This window comes from Salvia splendens, chromosome 12 (genome assembly GCF_004379255.2).
Source record: "Salvia splendens isolate huo1 chromosome 12, SspV2, whole genome shotgun sequence".
Classification (NCBI taxonomy): Eukaryota; Viridiplantae; Streptophyta; class Magnoliopsida; order Lamiales; family Lamiaceae; genus Salvia; species Salvia splendens.
Genome location: NC_056043.1, coordinates 10,635,116 through 10,650,108, shown reverse-complemented (window position 1 = coordinate 10,650,108; position 14,993 = coordinate 10,635,116). Strand labels below are relative to the sequence as shown.

The window sequence follows — 14,993 nt, the reverse complement described above, 5'->3', positions numbered from 1 at the left end:
GGAAGTTTATGATCTCTACCAACATTTTAAAATTTTTTTGCATCATTGCACCTGGAAAAGGGTAAAACTTACAGAGCATTACTCCATCTATCTTTCAGCAACCTTTCAATTTCGAAGGTCTAAATTCGGACATCAATGAATACCTTGGTTTATTTTAAGTTTGAAGTGCAAAATCATTCACTTTTATTTTTCAATTGTTGCAAAATCTGTCTAGCTTACAATATTAATGAATTCGAAATGTTTGTACATCATATCTAGAAACAATTTTTTCTTAAATGGACAAACTTTGTGGACATGCACCATTAAGTATAGATAGATTCTTGATTAAGCAGAGGCATGGCTAAATAATGAGCCATTAATCAGAAAGCAAGAAAATATAGTTTGAAGTTTGAGAGAGAGAGAGAGAGGTAGTCAAAGAAACATGGGCATAAATGGGAGTAAAGAAAGATAAATACGGATTCAAATAATTGTCCTAGCATTATGACAAAGGGTTTTAATTAGGGGCAGCTATCAACTTCATATATATTTTTTTATTAATTAGCAGCTCTCACTATCTATCTCTTCGTCAAATCCATACCATATACCACTGCACCTAAATGCCCCACACACATTATACATTACACATACATTATGTGTGTATTATTTTGGAGTATGTTTAAATGATCATTAAACTTTAATATATAAATAATATTGCTCCATCGTATTAAATATTAATCCTTAATTGCTGACTCTTTTCAATTTATATCCGAAGACCGCTTAAATGAGTCAAAATTTTTGACCCATTAATGACATGATTTATTAATTAATATTTTCATTCATTATACTTCTAACTTTGAAGTATTATTCAATTAGTTCAAATATACACTCCATGATTTATTTCTAAATTAATATTCAAAATAATTTCAGATTTTTACTAGTATAATCTTGAAAATTTGAAATGCTAAATACTTTAAACAACGCATATATAGACAATGAGGAATGATATGCTATATATCTTATGTGGGCACCACTCTCGTTTGATGTATGTTTAGTATTGTTCGTTTTGATTAACACGTTAAGTTTGATTCTAGTACATTAAAAAATGTTATTGATAATTTTAGTTTTACAAAATTCATAAAAATCAAAGTTTGATTTGTTATTTTATTACTTTATTTGAAATTATAGAGAAAAGGAGCAATCGAACTTTCATTTTTATGAATTTTGCAAAATTAAAAAATTCAATAATATTTTTTATTGTACTAGAATCAAACTAAATATAAATCGAAACGAACAATATTAAACGTGCATCAAACGAGAATGGTGCTTACATAAGGAGCTCGCATAAGGTATATGTAGCATATCATTACTCGCAAGAAAGTTTAGTATTTTTTTAATAAAATCTTAATCTATTCACAAAGAAGCGAACAAACGAATTGGATAGCTACACGACATTTTTTTATAGAATTAATCAAGTTTCAGGTGCTGAATCAAATATTCATATTTTTTAGGGACGCATGGAGTAAAAACTTTTGAAACGACGTAGGTTTTAGATAATTAATCGAGGGGAAGGTATAAAATCATATAAGATATCAGTTGAAACATAGCTACATAAATAATATAGGGCTCCAAAATTTAGCGAGATGAATTGATCACATCGGTTATGTTGGTCTCAATTTTTTGAAATTTTGCAAAAAAAATCAAACTCACAAAAAAAAAACCCTGATTGCGCAAATCTTCTAATATAAATTGCCAGGGCCCAGTCACAACTTTCATTTCAGCCTTTTAACTTTTTTAAGGTAACTTTTATACATAAATTCAAAACGATTACATCAAGAATAAAATTTGAAATGCAATCCAATCAAAGCTTACTATTACTAACTATAGAACATGATGTCCGGACAAGCATATGGGCAATATGATTCGTTGATCGTGTTATAAATCTCATAGAGGATTCAAAGACCTTTTTCCAAAGTTGACGACAATATTCCACCACTATCCCGAAGAATGATTCACCTTTTTGTATACCCTCACCACCCAACTCAACACCTCTCTCTAGCTAAGAAGCTCGACCATAGTTGGGTCAACCAATCTTCCCACCTGACCACATATTGCCGCCTCCATTGTCCCTTCAAAATCTCGAGCAATCACACCACATCCAGCCTTTCTCTGACCCTCTTATTATGCAAATATGATAATACTAAAATGGGAGATAGTTCATATTCGAACTTTTCTTAAAATTAGAATACAGAACCATATCAGTTCGCAAATACATTAATATCAGTTGATATAATAAAATATATTAGTTCCTCACGTAATACAAGTTCCCTAATTCATAAATATCAACTCCTAGTTCAATAATAGGATTTGATAGGTTTTATGATGCCAACTAATATTACTGTTAGTGAACTGATATGATATTCAATTCTTAGAGTTCTTATTTTAACAAGTTTTCAAAGGAAACCACTCTCTACTAAAATGAACTTATAAAGTTAATACATTGACAATAAGTTTAATCGTACCATTTTTTAAAAAAAAAATCGTTGTCTCAACTGTTTGAACTTATATAGAAACTGATTTCATTCATCAAGAAGGTGTCACGGTATATCTTTGCAATTCAAACGTTGAAAATGGTTATCACATTCCCAAAATAAGAAGAGTTCTCATTCTGATGGTTTGGCGAATTTTTGATGGTGATGAATGCAGGAAAATGCAGATCACGACACAGAGATTTACGTGGTTCGATTTACTGAGGTAAATCTACGTCCACGGGAGGAAAAGAGGGCAGATTTGTATTGCTTGATCTCTTTTCTACAGCTTACAATACAAACTTGCTATATGATCTTTTATGTCTAGAGAGCTCTCTCTTCTATCTGATCTAAGTTCTATTTATACATTGAACTAAGATCGTGGCTTGCATCACCACTACCTAGGTCGTGGCTTACATCACCACTAACTAGGTCGTGGCTTACATCACCACTAAGTATGTCGTGGATGTCGTGGATGTCGTGAGATCCTGCATGGGTCCACCACTAAATAGATCGTGTAGTGGAGGTCGTGGAGGTTCTGCATGGGTCCACTATCTCCCAGTTCGGTCGAATACTGAGACCGAACTGCTGAACTATTGCCGAGCAGCTTTTGCCGATCTGAGAGTAGAGCTTGATTGGTCGGCTTTTACCGAGCTGTAGGCTGGGGCCGAACTCTTTGGTAATGCCGAACTGATACTCTTCCTTGGGCTTTGGGCTGTCACTGCTGTTGGGCTTGTTTAGTCCGTACCCCATCACTACCCCCCCCGAAAAACGAAGTGAATCACTTCGGCGAAGCGAGTCACTTCGGCATTTTGATAAAGGTACGGGGGAGGCTGACGTCAGGGGACGTGCCTTGCGCGTGACTGCATTAAATGCGACAGTAAAATCCGGCCGTTGAATCCTAAAAAGGTGGGATTCGAAACGGTGCGATGATTTTGAAATCTTCTCCGAATCTGATAAATACGCCCTTTCTTCATCCTTTGAATACTTTTGCTATTGCTTCTTCTGCAATCTCTCTCTTTTGCGTAAAAATTTCCTTCCGCTTTCAAGAATTTCTTCAGAATTTCTTCAGATTTTGCAAAGAGTAAGAACCATGTCTTCTTCTTCTTCTTCTGAGTTAGGTAGCGGTAGGAAAGGGGGCAAGGGGTCTTCTAGCCGGAAAGAGTCCGGGGAGAAGACTGTAGAATACTTTCACAGCGTCTTGAGTAAGGACACCGTGATATCTCTACACGAAAAATATCTTCTTCCCGGGGGGAAGACGGTGGTTCCCGACGATGATCATAGGGCTAACGACCCGCCGGAGGGTTATGCCACCGTTTACGAAGCCTGCTTAGAATGCGGGCTTCGTTTCCCTCTTCCCCCACCTTTTGTAGAGCTTCTTGATTTTTTTCAACTCCCTTTAGGTCAGGTGACTCCGAATTCTTGGAGGCACTTGTCGGCTTTTGCTGCCGAACTCCGTAGGCTAGATAAGGATCTGTCTCTGCGGGCAATCCTTAATTTTTTCCAGTTTAAAAGGAAGGGATCTTGGTTTTACTTGATCCCCTTACAGCCTTTTAGGGCCTTCTGCAAAACCAAGTGGCCGAAATGGCAAAACCGTTTCTTTTTTTATAATAGGACTTCGGCTCCGGGCTTTCCTTGGAGAGGGCCGAAGTCCGTGATTCCCCATCCTCGGTTAGAACCGTTGGCCGAGCTCGAGGGCGAGCTCAATAAGATTCCTATGATTAGGAAACAATACTCGGAAACTGAGCTCGTCAAGGGCGACCTCGTGTTCAATATCTCGTCTTCGGACGAAGAGACTGAGGGTGAGGATTTCTTTTTTATGCCTTACTGCTTAAGCGGCGAAAACTAACCTTGTTTCCTTGTTTTTCGGTAGTGAACATATTGAATAAGCTGAGCCGCAAATCTTCGGAGTCCAAGGAGCCGGAGAGGCCGAAAACCACCAGCTCGGCGTCTGATGCCGAGAGGACTCCGAAGAGGCAAAAAACCTCTTCGGATCCGAAGAAGCCGGAGTCGACTTCGGCAAAGGGGAAGGGGAAGGCCCAGAAGCCCCCGAGAGCGCCAGAGAAAGACGTGGTCTTGGCGCCTCCTTCGGAACATATCTGTGAGCCCTTTTTATGGCCCACGGACTTCGCCGAGGTGAATTCTCTTCTTGATTTTCTGGCCTTGCTTTTTTCCTGTATTTTTTGTGGCCCCTCTGTTGACTTTTTGCTTTTTCCATTTTCAGAGGAACGATATGCTCTCCAAGCTCGTCGCCGTTGAACTCTCCAAAGCGTCCAACGACTATGCTGAGATGCAGAGGAAGTTGGCTGCTGCTTGTCACCGGGCCGAGCAGGCTGAGGCAAACTTTGAGAAAGCCAGAGCTGCTAGGATTTCGGCCCAAGATGAAGCTCAGTTTGCCAAAAACCAGCTCGTCATCCAGCGAGAGCAGACGAAACGGAGGGATGCTGCCGCCGTGGTTGCCCAAGGGGAGGTTCTCCGTGCTTTCGCGGAGAAACTCTTTCTGAGCAATCAATTTTCAGCCTTTGTCGGTGATCTGCTGAAACTGATGACCGATAAAGCCGAGCAGGGTCCCGAAGTCATCCTGCCGCTGTACGGCCGAGAGATAGCAGCTCGGCTTCAGAGTCTGCCGGTGCTTGAGGAGCTTGCTTCGTCCTCGGTCCTGCTTTCTGCAGACCAAGTTCGTAGTTGCCGAGCTGACCGCGATGAGAACATGGAGGCTATCTTTGCCTCCATAGGGTCAGTTTCACCCGCTCCAATTTTCCATGGAGAGGGTGAGACCGAGCAGTATGAGCGGCAGACCGGCGATGAGCAGGCCGAGCAGGAGGCGCAGCAGATCGGCTACAGTGGCGCCGAGCAGGCTGGGGAGAGCAGGGAGGCCGAGGCTGAAGCTGAAGCAGACAAGGAGAAGGAAGCTGAACCTCACCGAGAAGGCGGAGACGAAGCTGGCGGAGTATGATTTCGTCTCCCTTCTCTTAGTTTAGTTTCTTCCTTCTTGTAAAACGGCCTTGAAGCCCTTGTGTAGAAAAAAAAATTTTCTTATGAATGAAAAAATTCTTCTTTCTGCTCTTGTGTCTTCGTATAGCCTTTCGTACTCTCTTTTACTCCTGTTGTGGTTTACTACCTGCTCCGTAATCTGAAATGCCGAACTGACATAGCTGCTCTATATTCTGAACTCTTAAGGAGCTGGAGGTACTTCACTGGAAGCGGCTGTACTCTTCGGCTTTAGACGAAGCTGAGAAAAGAGCCATAGCTGACCAGGTGAAGAATGACGAACTCTTGGCTCGTTCAGTGAAGCTGGAGGCCGACAATAAGGACTTAGAGTCCGAAAAGAAAGATCTGGAGGCCGAGCTGAATACCGCCGTCGCTGAGAGGACTGCGTATGAGGATTTCATCTGCAGGCGCGGGGGAATGACCATCTCTGAAGTTCAGGAACGAGTTGACGAACTGTGGGAGGAATATCATGTACTCCGGAGGAACAATGCGCTGGAGAGCTCAGCTTGCCAACAAGTCGTGAAATCATTGCGGCGCTGGGCTTCTCGGTACGACATCATTCTTTCCCGGCGTCCCTCAATCGAGAGATTCCTTAGGCATATCCCGTCAACAGATGGTCACACTCCAGCTCAAACCCCTGATTCACTTGCTCAAAATCTTACTCCAAGTCAGCAACGAACTCAGGAACAGCCGGAAACGTCAAGACGAGAACGGACTCAGGAGCAACCGGAAACGTCAAGACAAGGACGGACTGAAGTTCGTAGAGGAGCTGTGATTATGAGTGAGCAAGATCAACAAATGCTTCGTGAAGAGACTCTTCGCCGCCGAGGTGCTAGAGCTTCTCGGGCTCAGGGAAGAGGCGGTAGGTCGATTAGAGCATCTCGTCGACCTGCTTATTCTTCAGCTGCCGAGAACGCCCGAACTCGGCTTCACGAGGATTTTGTGAATAGATGGCTCAACTTTAGCAACCAGGGACAGTAGAATAGTCCTTTGTAATGGCGTAACGCCTTCTCGTAGGGCAGCAGAATTGTATGCCGAACAAGTTTTAATAAATGAAATCTTCATTTCGCTTCTATCACTGCGTATTTTACAGCTCAGCGAAAAAATTTCATCGTGCTCGTCCTCGGTCTTATGAAGTAAACTTCTTTGACCGGACTCGTCCTCGGTCTTATGAAGTAAGCTTCTTTGACCGGACTCGTCTTTGGTCTTATGAAGTAAACTTCTTTGACCGGACTTGTCTTTGGTCTTATGAAATAAACTTCTTTGACCGGACTCGTCTTTGGTCTTATGAAGTAAACTTCTTTGACCGGACTCGTCTTTGGTCTTATGAAGTAAATTTCTTTGACCGGACTAAGCTTGTGTCCTAATTTGGTGAGTTTTATCGCGTGGATCGGACTTTCCCTTGTCCTAATTCGGCGAGTTTTATCGCGTGGATCGGACTTTCCCTTTGTTGCAGTTCGTTTCAGACGAACTGCTTGTTTCTTAAGCCGAATTGTGGTCTTGTATCCTCCTTAGAAGCTTGGACTCACAATCGTTGGCTTATTGTTGCAGTTCGTTTCAGACGAACTGCTTGTTTTTTAAGCTGAATTGTGGTCTTGTATCCTCCTTAGAAGCTTGGACTCACAATCGTTGGCTTATATATGTTCTAAAAAGGGGATCAGCCTTTGAAGAACAAGATACCTCAGTAACATTTGTAAGAGACGACACGCACATATACAGACAAAACACACCTAGACAAGCAAGACGCACATAAACGAACGAGACGCACATAGACAAACAAAAAGCACATAGACAGTAAAAAAACAAAGAAAACACATACCTCTAGGACCGAACTAGACACAAGACGGACTGATCGGACTGTCTCTTACAAATGGAACTTCTTGAGGTTGGAAATGTGCCATGTTCGGGGTACTTGTTCTCCTGACATGTGAGTCAATTTGTAAGACCCTTTGCCGAGGACTTCTGACACCCGATATGGACCTTCCCATGTGGGTTCGAGCTTGCCCAGCTTTTCTGCTCGGCTTACTTCGTTGTTTCTCAAGACAAGATCTCCCACTTGAAATTACAGCTTTTTCACCCTTTGGTTATAATACCGGGCTACTTGCTCCTTGTACTTGGCTGCTTTTATGCAGGCTAATTCTCTTCTTTCTTCGGCCAGATCTAGTTCGGCTCTCAGTCCGTCATCATTCATTTCTGAGGAGAAATTTAGAGTTCGGGGACTGGGTACGCCGATCTCAACCGGAATTACGGCTTCAGTGCCGTACACCAGACTGTACGGAGTTTCACCGTTGGATTTTTTGGGTGTAGTTCGGTAGGACCATAGGACTTGAGGGAGATTTTCTACCCATTGTCCTTTGGCTTGTTCTAACCGAGCTTTTAACCCTTTCACCAAGATACGGTTTGTTACCTCCGTTTGTCCGTTTGCTTGTGGGTGGGAGACCGAAGTGAACCGCTGTTGAATATTCAGCTCTTGGCACCAATTCTTGAATGTCTTGTCGGTGAACTGAGTCCCATTATCCGAAATGAGGATGTGGGGTATGCCAAATCGGCACACTATGTTCTTCCAGACGAAATCCAATGCCTTCGAGCTCGTTATCGTAGCTAATGGTTCAGCCTCCACCCACTTCGTGAAGTAATCCACGGCAACGATAAGGAATTTCATTTGCCGAGGAGCTTGTGGTAGTGGTCCTACTATGTCTATGCCCCATTGCATAAAAGGCCAAGGGCTTTGCATAGCACATAGATCAGTCTGCGGCATCCTTGGGATATTTGCATGGATTTGGCACTTCGTACATGTCTTGACGAGCTGCACTGCTTCTTGTACCAAAGTTGGCCAATAATATCCCCATCTCAGAACTTTTTTAGCTAAAGCTCTAGCTCCGATGTGGCTACCGCAAGATCCTTCATGGACTTCTCTAAGGATGTAGTCCGTCTCTTCTGGCCCTACACATCGCAATAACGGCTGAAGGTAGGACTTTCTGTATAGGACTCCTCCATGAAGTTCGTACCGAAGGGCTCGGCATGTGATTTTCCGAGCTTCTCTCTTATCCTCGGGCAGTTGTCCTTGATCTAGATACTGTAAGATCGGCGTCATCCAGTTCGGCGAGCTGGCTACTGAAAGTACCTCAGCTTCATCAATGCTTCTGTGCATCAATTCCTCCACCTTTGAACTTGGATATGAGGCTAACTTACTTAAAATATCTGCTCGGCTGTTTTCCGCTCTGGGAATGCGGATTATCCGAAAATAAGAGAAACTTCGGCTAATGCTTTGCGCTTTGTCCCAATATTTCCTCATCCTCTCATCACGGGCTTCACTTGTACCCAACATGTGATTCACTACGACTTGTGAATCACAATGGATTTTGAGAGACTTGATAAATAGACTTTGCGCTAGCTTGAGTCCGGCAAGGAGAGCTTCGTATTCGGCTTCATTATTAGTAGTTGGGAATAAGAACCGAAGTGAGTAAGTTACCTCGTGTCCGTCGGGAGCGATAAGTAAAATACCAGCTCCACTTCCTGTTTTATTCGAAGCTCCATCTACGAATCCGCTCTAGCAGTCCGGTGGCTCTACTTCGGATTCCAGGGGCTGTGCTAGTTCGGCATTGGTAGAATTTTTCTGTTCGGCAATGACAGGGATTGCTTGATCGAACTTTGCTTCTGCAAGAAAATCTGCCAAGGCTTGTCCCTTGATGGCTTTCCGAGGTAGGTATTCGATTGAGTGTTCTCCCAACTCTATGGCCCATTTGGCGATTCTGCCTGATGCTTCTGGCTTGGTCAAAACTTGCCGAAGTGGAAGATCGGTTAAGACGCATACCTTGTGAGCATAGAAATATGGCCGCAGTCTCCTTGCTGCATTTACTAATGCCAGAGCAATTTTTTCCAGAGGTTGATACCTTGTTTCTGGACCTCTTAATGCTCGGCTTGTAAAGTAGATGGGAAGCTGCTTTAGGCCTTCTTCTCGTACAAGCACCGCGCTAATGGTCTGATCCGATGCCGCTAAGTATAAGAATATCACTTCAGCATCTGTTGGAGCAGAGAGAATAGGAAGCTCGGCTAAATAACTTTTGAGCTCGTCAAAAGCCTTTTTCTGCTCGACTCCCCACTCAAACTTTGGTGCCTTCTTTAACACTTTGAAGAATGGCATTTGCTTTTCGGCTGCTTGGGAAAGGAATCTATTCAGTGCGGCTAGACATCCAGTTAGCCTTTGCACATCATGTATGGACTTCGGCATTGCCATGTTCTGAACAACTTGAACTTTTAGCGGATTTGCCTTGAGTCCTTCCTTTGAAACCCAACAACCTAGAAACTTTCCCGAATCTACCAAAAAGGTACATTTTTGGGGATTGAGTTTGAGGTTGGCTTTTCGGAGCACGTCAAGAGTGGACTTGAGATTGTCTTCGTACTCCGAAGTGCTTCTGCTTTTAACGACTATGTCGTCAACATACACTTCAACCTCCTTTCCGATCAAATGCCGAAAAAGCTTATCTACCATCCTTTGATATGTGGCTCCGGCATTCTTTAAACCGAACGGCATCTTTTTATAAGCAAAGATGCCGAAGTCAGTAATGAAAGCCGTTTTTGGAGCATCATTCTCATCCATTAAGACTTGGTGGTAGCCTTTGTATAAATCAAGAAAACAGAAAATTTCGAAGCCGATCAAAGCTTCTACTTTTTTGTCTATGTTTGGAAGGGGATAGCAATCTTTAGGACAGTGCTTGTTTAGATCGGTAAAATCTATGCACATCCGCCATCCTCCTTCTTTTTTCTTGATCATCACAGGATTGGCCACCCAAGAGGGATATTTCACCTCGAATAATACATCCGCTTTCAGTAATTGGCGGACTTCGTCATGGATGACTTGATTTCTTTCTGCCGCAAAGAGTCTTTGCTTCTGTTTTATAGGCCGGACTGATGGATCAATATTTAACCGATGAGTGATTACCTCAGAGGGCACTCCGGTCATGTCCCACAGAGACCATGCAAAGACATCTTTGTACTCCTTGAGGAGCTGGATGGTCTTTTCCCGGAGTAGAGGCGTTCCTGCGAAACCGATCTTGACCATTCTGGATGGATCATCTTCGTATAACTGAACGGTCATTGAGTTCGGCTCTGGTGTGACTTCGGTCATTTCGCTTGCCTCTGACTCCGGCTGCTGTGATTGCTATGCTTGATGATGCCGATCCGATTGCTCGGCACTTTTAAGCGCAATCTGCAGACACTCTTTTGCTCTCTTTTGATCACCTCGGATGACCGCTACCCCCCCTTTAGTGGGGAGCTTGATGGTGAGATGATAAGTAGAGCAAACGGCCCGCACTGCGTTGAGCCAGTCTCTTCCCAGGATGATGTTGTACGGAGACCGAGCTTTTACCACAAAGAACTCGATCATCGTACTGGAGCTTGTAGGCGCTTTTCCCACCGTGATCGGAAGGCTGATAATACCTTCAGGGCGGGTGTCCTCCTGGGCGAAACTTTTCAGAGGAAGTGGTGCCGGACTAAGCCGAGCTGGATCCACTTCTAGTTTATCGAAACATTCTTTAAAAAGAATGCTGACTGACGCTCCTGTATCCACAAACACTCTGTGGATTAGTTTGTTTGCCACTCCGGCTTGGATGACAATAGCGTCTTGATGAGGAGAGATGGCCGGGACGGGATCTGCATCTGAAAATGTAATCACTTCGTCCTGCTTCAGCCTTTTATGCGTTGGCTCCTCTCGATTGAAGCCTCTGCGCTCTGACTTCAGGGACGATTTAGTCTTCCCGGCAGGGAGAGCATCAATAGTCAGGATTACTCCATCATATTGCTGCTCGTCATCGTCTTCGGGATCCTGTTGCCTTTTCGGATCCTGAGGAGCGCAGTTCGCACCTCTCTACTTTTTGTTCTTTTTCGGCTGCTTGCTTTGGTATTTTTTTAATGTCCCTGCTTTCACAAGAGCATCAATACCTGCAGCCAAATGTCGGCACTCCTCGGTATCGTGACCATGGTCTTGATGGAAGGAGCAATATTGATCCTGAGGTCGACGCGCGGCCGATTTCGTCATCCGCTTTGGTTTTTCGAACATATCGGAATGCAGTTCGAAAATTTCCGCTCTTGACTTGTTCAATGGTACGAACTGAGCGGGCGGCTTCTCAGGATTGAGACGTGGCCCCAATCGGTCTTGCACCGGAGTCCTTTGAATCCTTTCAAAAGGAGTTCGGCGAGGATGTCCCTGATCGCCAAAAGGAGTTCGGCGAGTTTGTCCCTGATCGCTGTGATCGGGCTTCCTCCTGTCTCCTCGGGATGAGCTGTCTAAAGACCGTTTGCGACGGTCTGCCTCATCGGCACGGGAGAACTGGTCCGCAATGTCCCACATCTGTTGAGCTGTTTGCGGACTGCATTCCACGAGCTTTCTGTAGAGAGCTCCGGGCAGGATTCCATTTTGGAATGCCGAAATGACAAGTAGATCATTGAGATCATCTACTTGTAGGCATTCCTTGTGGAATCTCGTCATAAAGTCGCTGATCTTTTCGTCGCGACCTTGACGTATAGAAAGCAGCTGAGCCGAAGTGATTCGGGCTTCCGCTTTCTGAAAGAACCTCCTGTGGAAAGCATCCATTAGATCTCGGTAAGATCTAATGCTGCCTTGGGGGAGGCTATCGAACCACCTTCTTGCGTTCCCGATAAGCAGCTCGGGAAACAGCTTGCACATGTGGACCTCATTGAGACCCTGGTTCGCCATGTTATACTGATAGCGTCCCAGGAAGTCATGAGGATTCACCAACCCGTCATAAGTCATCGACGGAGTTCGGTAGTTCTGTGGAAGGGGAGTTCGGGTGATATCGTCCGAGAACGGAGTCTTCAATGCTCCGTACATGGCGAACCCGACATCTCTTCGGTATGGAGGAGATGGAGATCTCCTGTGATTCCGGTACCGAGGAGGAACAGGAACATGTCGGGGTTGAGGATTCTTCTTCCTGGAAGACACGGCACTACTGCGGTAGTGACTTTCATGTCTGGATGAGGAAGGAGAATCCACCGTTTTCGTCTTCGGCTCTTGGCTCTTTTGCAGGAAGGCTAAGAACTCATCCTGCTTCTCAGCCAAGAACAGCTTGACAGCCTCATTCAAATCAGGCTGCTGGGAAGACTCGGTGTGTGGACCTTTTGAGCGGCTTGTTCCTTCATCATGAAAACTGGAAGTAGATGTCTCCCGAGGCTGTTTTCCGGACCTGCGGGTTGGACTAGCTTCCTCATGGTTTTCACGAACGGTATTACGGGTAGTATGTGATCTGGTATGCATTTTTTTGGGGTGGAAAAAGGGTCAAAAATTCGCTTTATCACAAATTTGGTTCTCTGCTTCCCACAGACGGCGCCAGTGATGGTTTGGCGAATTTTTGATGGTGATGAATGCAGGAAAATGCAGATCACGACACAGAGATTTACGTGGTTCGATTTACTGAGGTAAATCTACGTCCACGGGAGGAAAAGAGGGCAGATTTGTATTGCTTGATCTCTTTTCTACAGCTTACAATACAAACTTGCTATATGATCTTTTATGTCTAGAGAGCTCTCTCTTCTATCTGATCTAAGTTCTATTTATACATTGAACTAAGATCGTGGCTTGCATCACCACTACCTAGGTCGTGGCTTACATCACCACTAACTAGGTCGTGGCTTACATCACCACTAAGTATGTCGTGGATGTCGTGAGATCCTGCATGGGTCCACCACTAAATAGATCGTGTAGTGGAGGTCGTGGAGGTTCTGCATGGGTCCACTATCTCCCAGTTCGGTCGAATACTGAGACCGAACTGTTGAACTATTGCCGAGCAGCTTTTGCCGATCTGAGAGTAGAGCTTGATTGGTCGGCTTTTACCGAGCTGTAGGCAGGGGCCGAACTCTTTGGTAATGCCGAACTGATACTCTTCCTTGGGCTTTGGGCTGTCACTGCTGTTGGGCTTGTTTAGTCCGTACCCCATCACATTCAAATATCTCCTATATAAAATAAAATATTTTCAATGCAGTCGCATAAGAAAAAAAATATATCCATCGTAGATATTTTACTAGTTCTTCGTTATAACAAAAGTGCATATTCTTACTAAATGGATTTAATTTTAATATAAATGCATGAGGTTATAATACTCATCAGCATATTTTAAACTTCTGATGAAGAAAATTGATATTTAAAATAACTCAACCCTACACATCTTAATATATATACAACCCCACCACTTCTACCTTACCTCCACACCTCTCAAATACATGTGCATTTTTCAACATTAACAGCCCCTACTTTCACTTCTCTCTCACTGCATTCTTCATCATCTCCTTGCATTAGATATCTCCTTTAAAACCTCCCCACCAAATCCGAAAAAGACAATAATTATTGCATATCTATTCAAAAAAATGTTTCCCTCAACCAACTGCAACAACCCTTTTGATGAATCCTTGCTCACAATAAGGCCATCACCATCTCCTCCTTCACCATTCACATCCTCCTCTCATCAAAACCCTACCCCCAAACTCGACGACGACGCCCTCCTCTTCAACTTCCCCTCGCCTTTCCTCGATGAGCAAGAATCCCCCTTGAACCAAATCTTCCTCCGCCCCCTCGTTCACCACAATCTCGTGAAGTCAAAAATCGAAGATCAGATTCCGACCGCCGCCGCTGCTCCGCCGCCGCGGCGGCGGGCCGGGAAGAAGGACCGGCACAGCAAGATTTGCACGGCGCAGGGGATAAGGGATAGGAGAATGCGCCTCTCTCTTCAAGCGGCTCGGAAATTCTTCGATCTCCAAGATATGCTCGGCTACGACAAGGCCAGCAAAACGATAGAGTGGCTCTTCGCGCAGTCGAGTGAGGCGATCAAGGAGCTCGCTCACGTGAAGAGCGAGTCTTTTCTCTCGGAATGCGAAGACCTTTCCGGAATCGAGGAGATCAGCTCCAGCGCTGTGATTCCATTTCCGGATAAGGCTTCGAGCAGCGCGAAGGCGCTGAGGGAGAAGGCGAGGGCGAGGGCGAGGCGTCGGACGCAAGAGAAAATGCTGGTGAAACGCCTCCGTGTCGCTGGAGATTGCTTCACACCAAACCCTAGTATCCCAATCGACGAAATTAGGGTTTCTGAGGAGCTGGGAATGGTTGAGAATTTTTGGGGGGATTCGATCTCTGACTATCAGTGTGCAGTTTCGGATCCGAGTTTGGTAGGATTTCTTGGGAATTGGGATGTTTTGAGCAGTGAGAGATTCCATTTTTCGGTTGGAAATCAGGTTTCTTTTGCAGGTAATCTCGACTTAGTTTTCTCTGAATTTCATTAATATAATAATTAAGCACTTTTTTTTGTTTGGTTAGGGAGATTATTATTCTAGCTAGCTATAGTTAGTCTTCTTCACCTTGTGTATATCATTTTAAGTATGGATTTTCGAGGACTTTATATCGATATAATGCTTTATGTTGTATCTAGGGACGGATGTAATGTATTATTAGGTGGGGCAAATGCCCCTCCTCAAATATATTGATATATACTATTT

General features: G+C 44.2%; 1 protein-coding gene across 1 annotated transcript; it reads left to right on the top strand.

Annotated features, from left to right (window-relative positions):
* Positions 1–13,740: 13,740 nt before the first annotated feature.
* LOC121758193 (transcription factor TCP12-like) lies at positions 13,741–14,993 on the top strand. Its single transcript, XM_042153617.1, has one exon. The coding sequence runs from the start codon at positions 13,875–13,877 to the stop codon at positions 14,778–14,780; it is 906 nt and encodes a 301-aa protein (XP_042009551.1). The 5' UTR covers positions 13,741–13,874; the 3' UTR covers positions 14,781–14,993.

Excerpts from the sequence above, each read along its gene's own strand:
- LOC121758193 (XM_042153617.1), top strand. The coding sequence starts at position 13,875 with ATGTTTCCCTCAACCAACTGCAACAACCCTTTTGATGAATCCTTGCTC.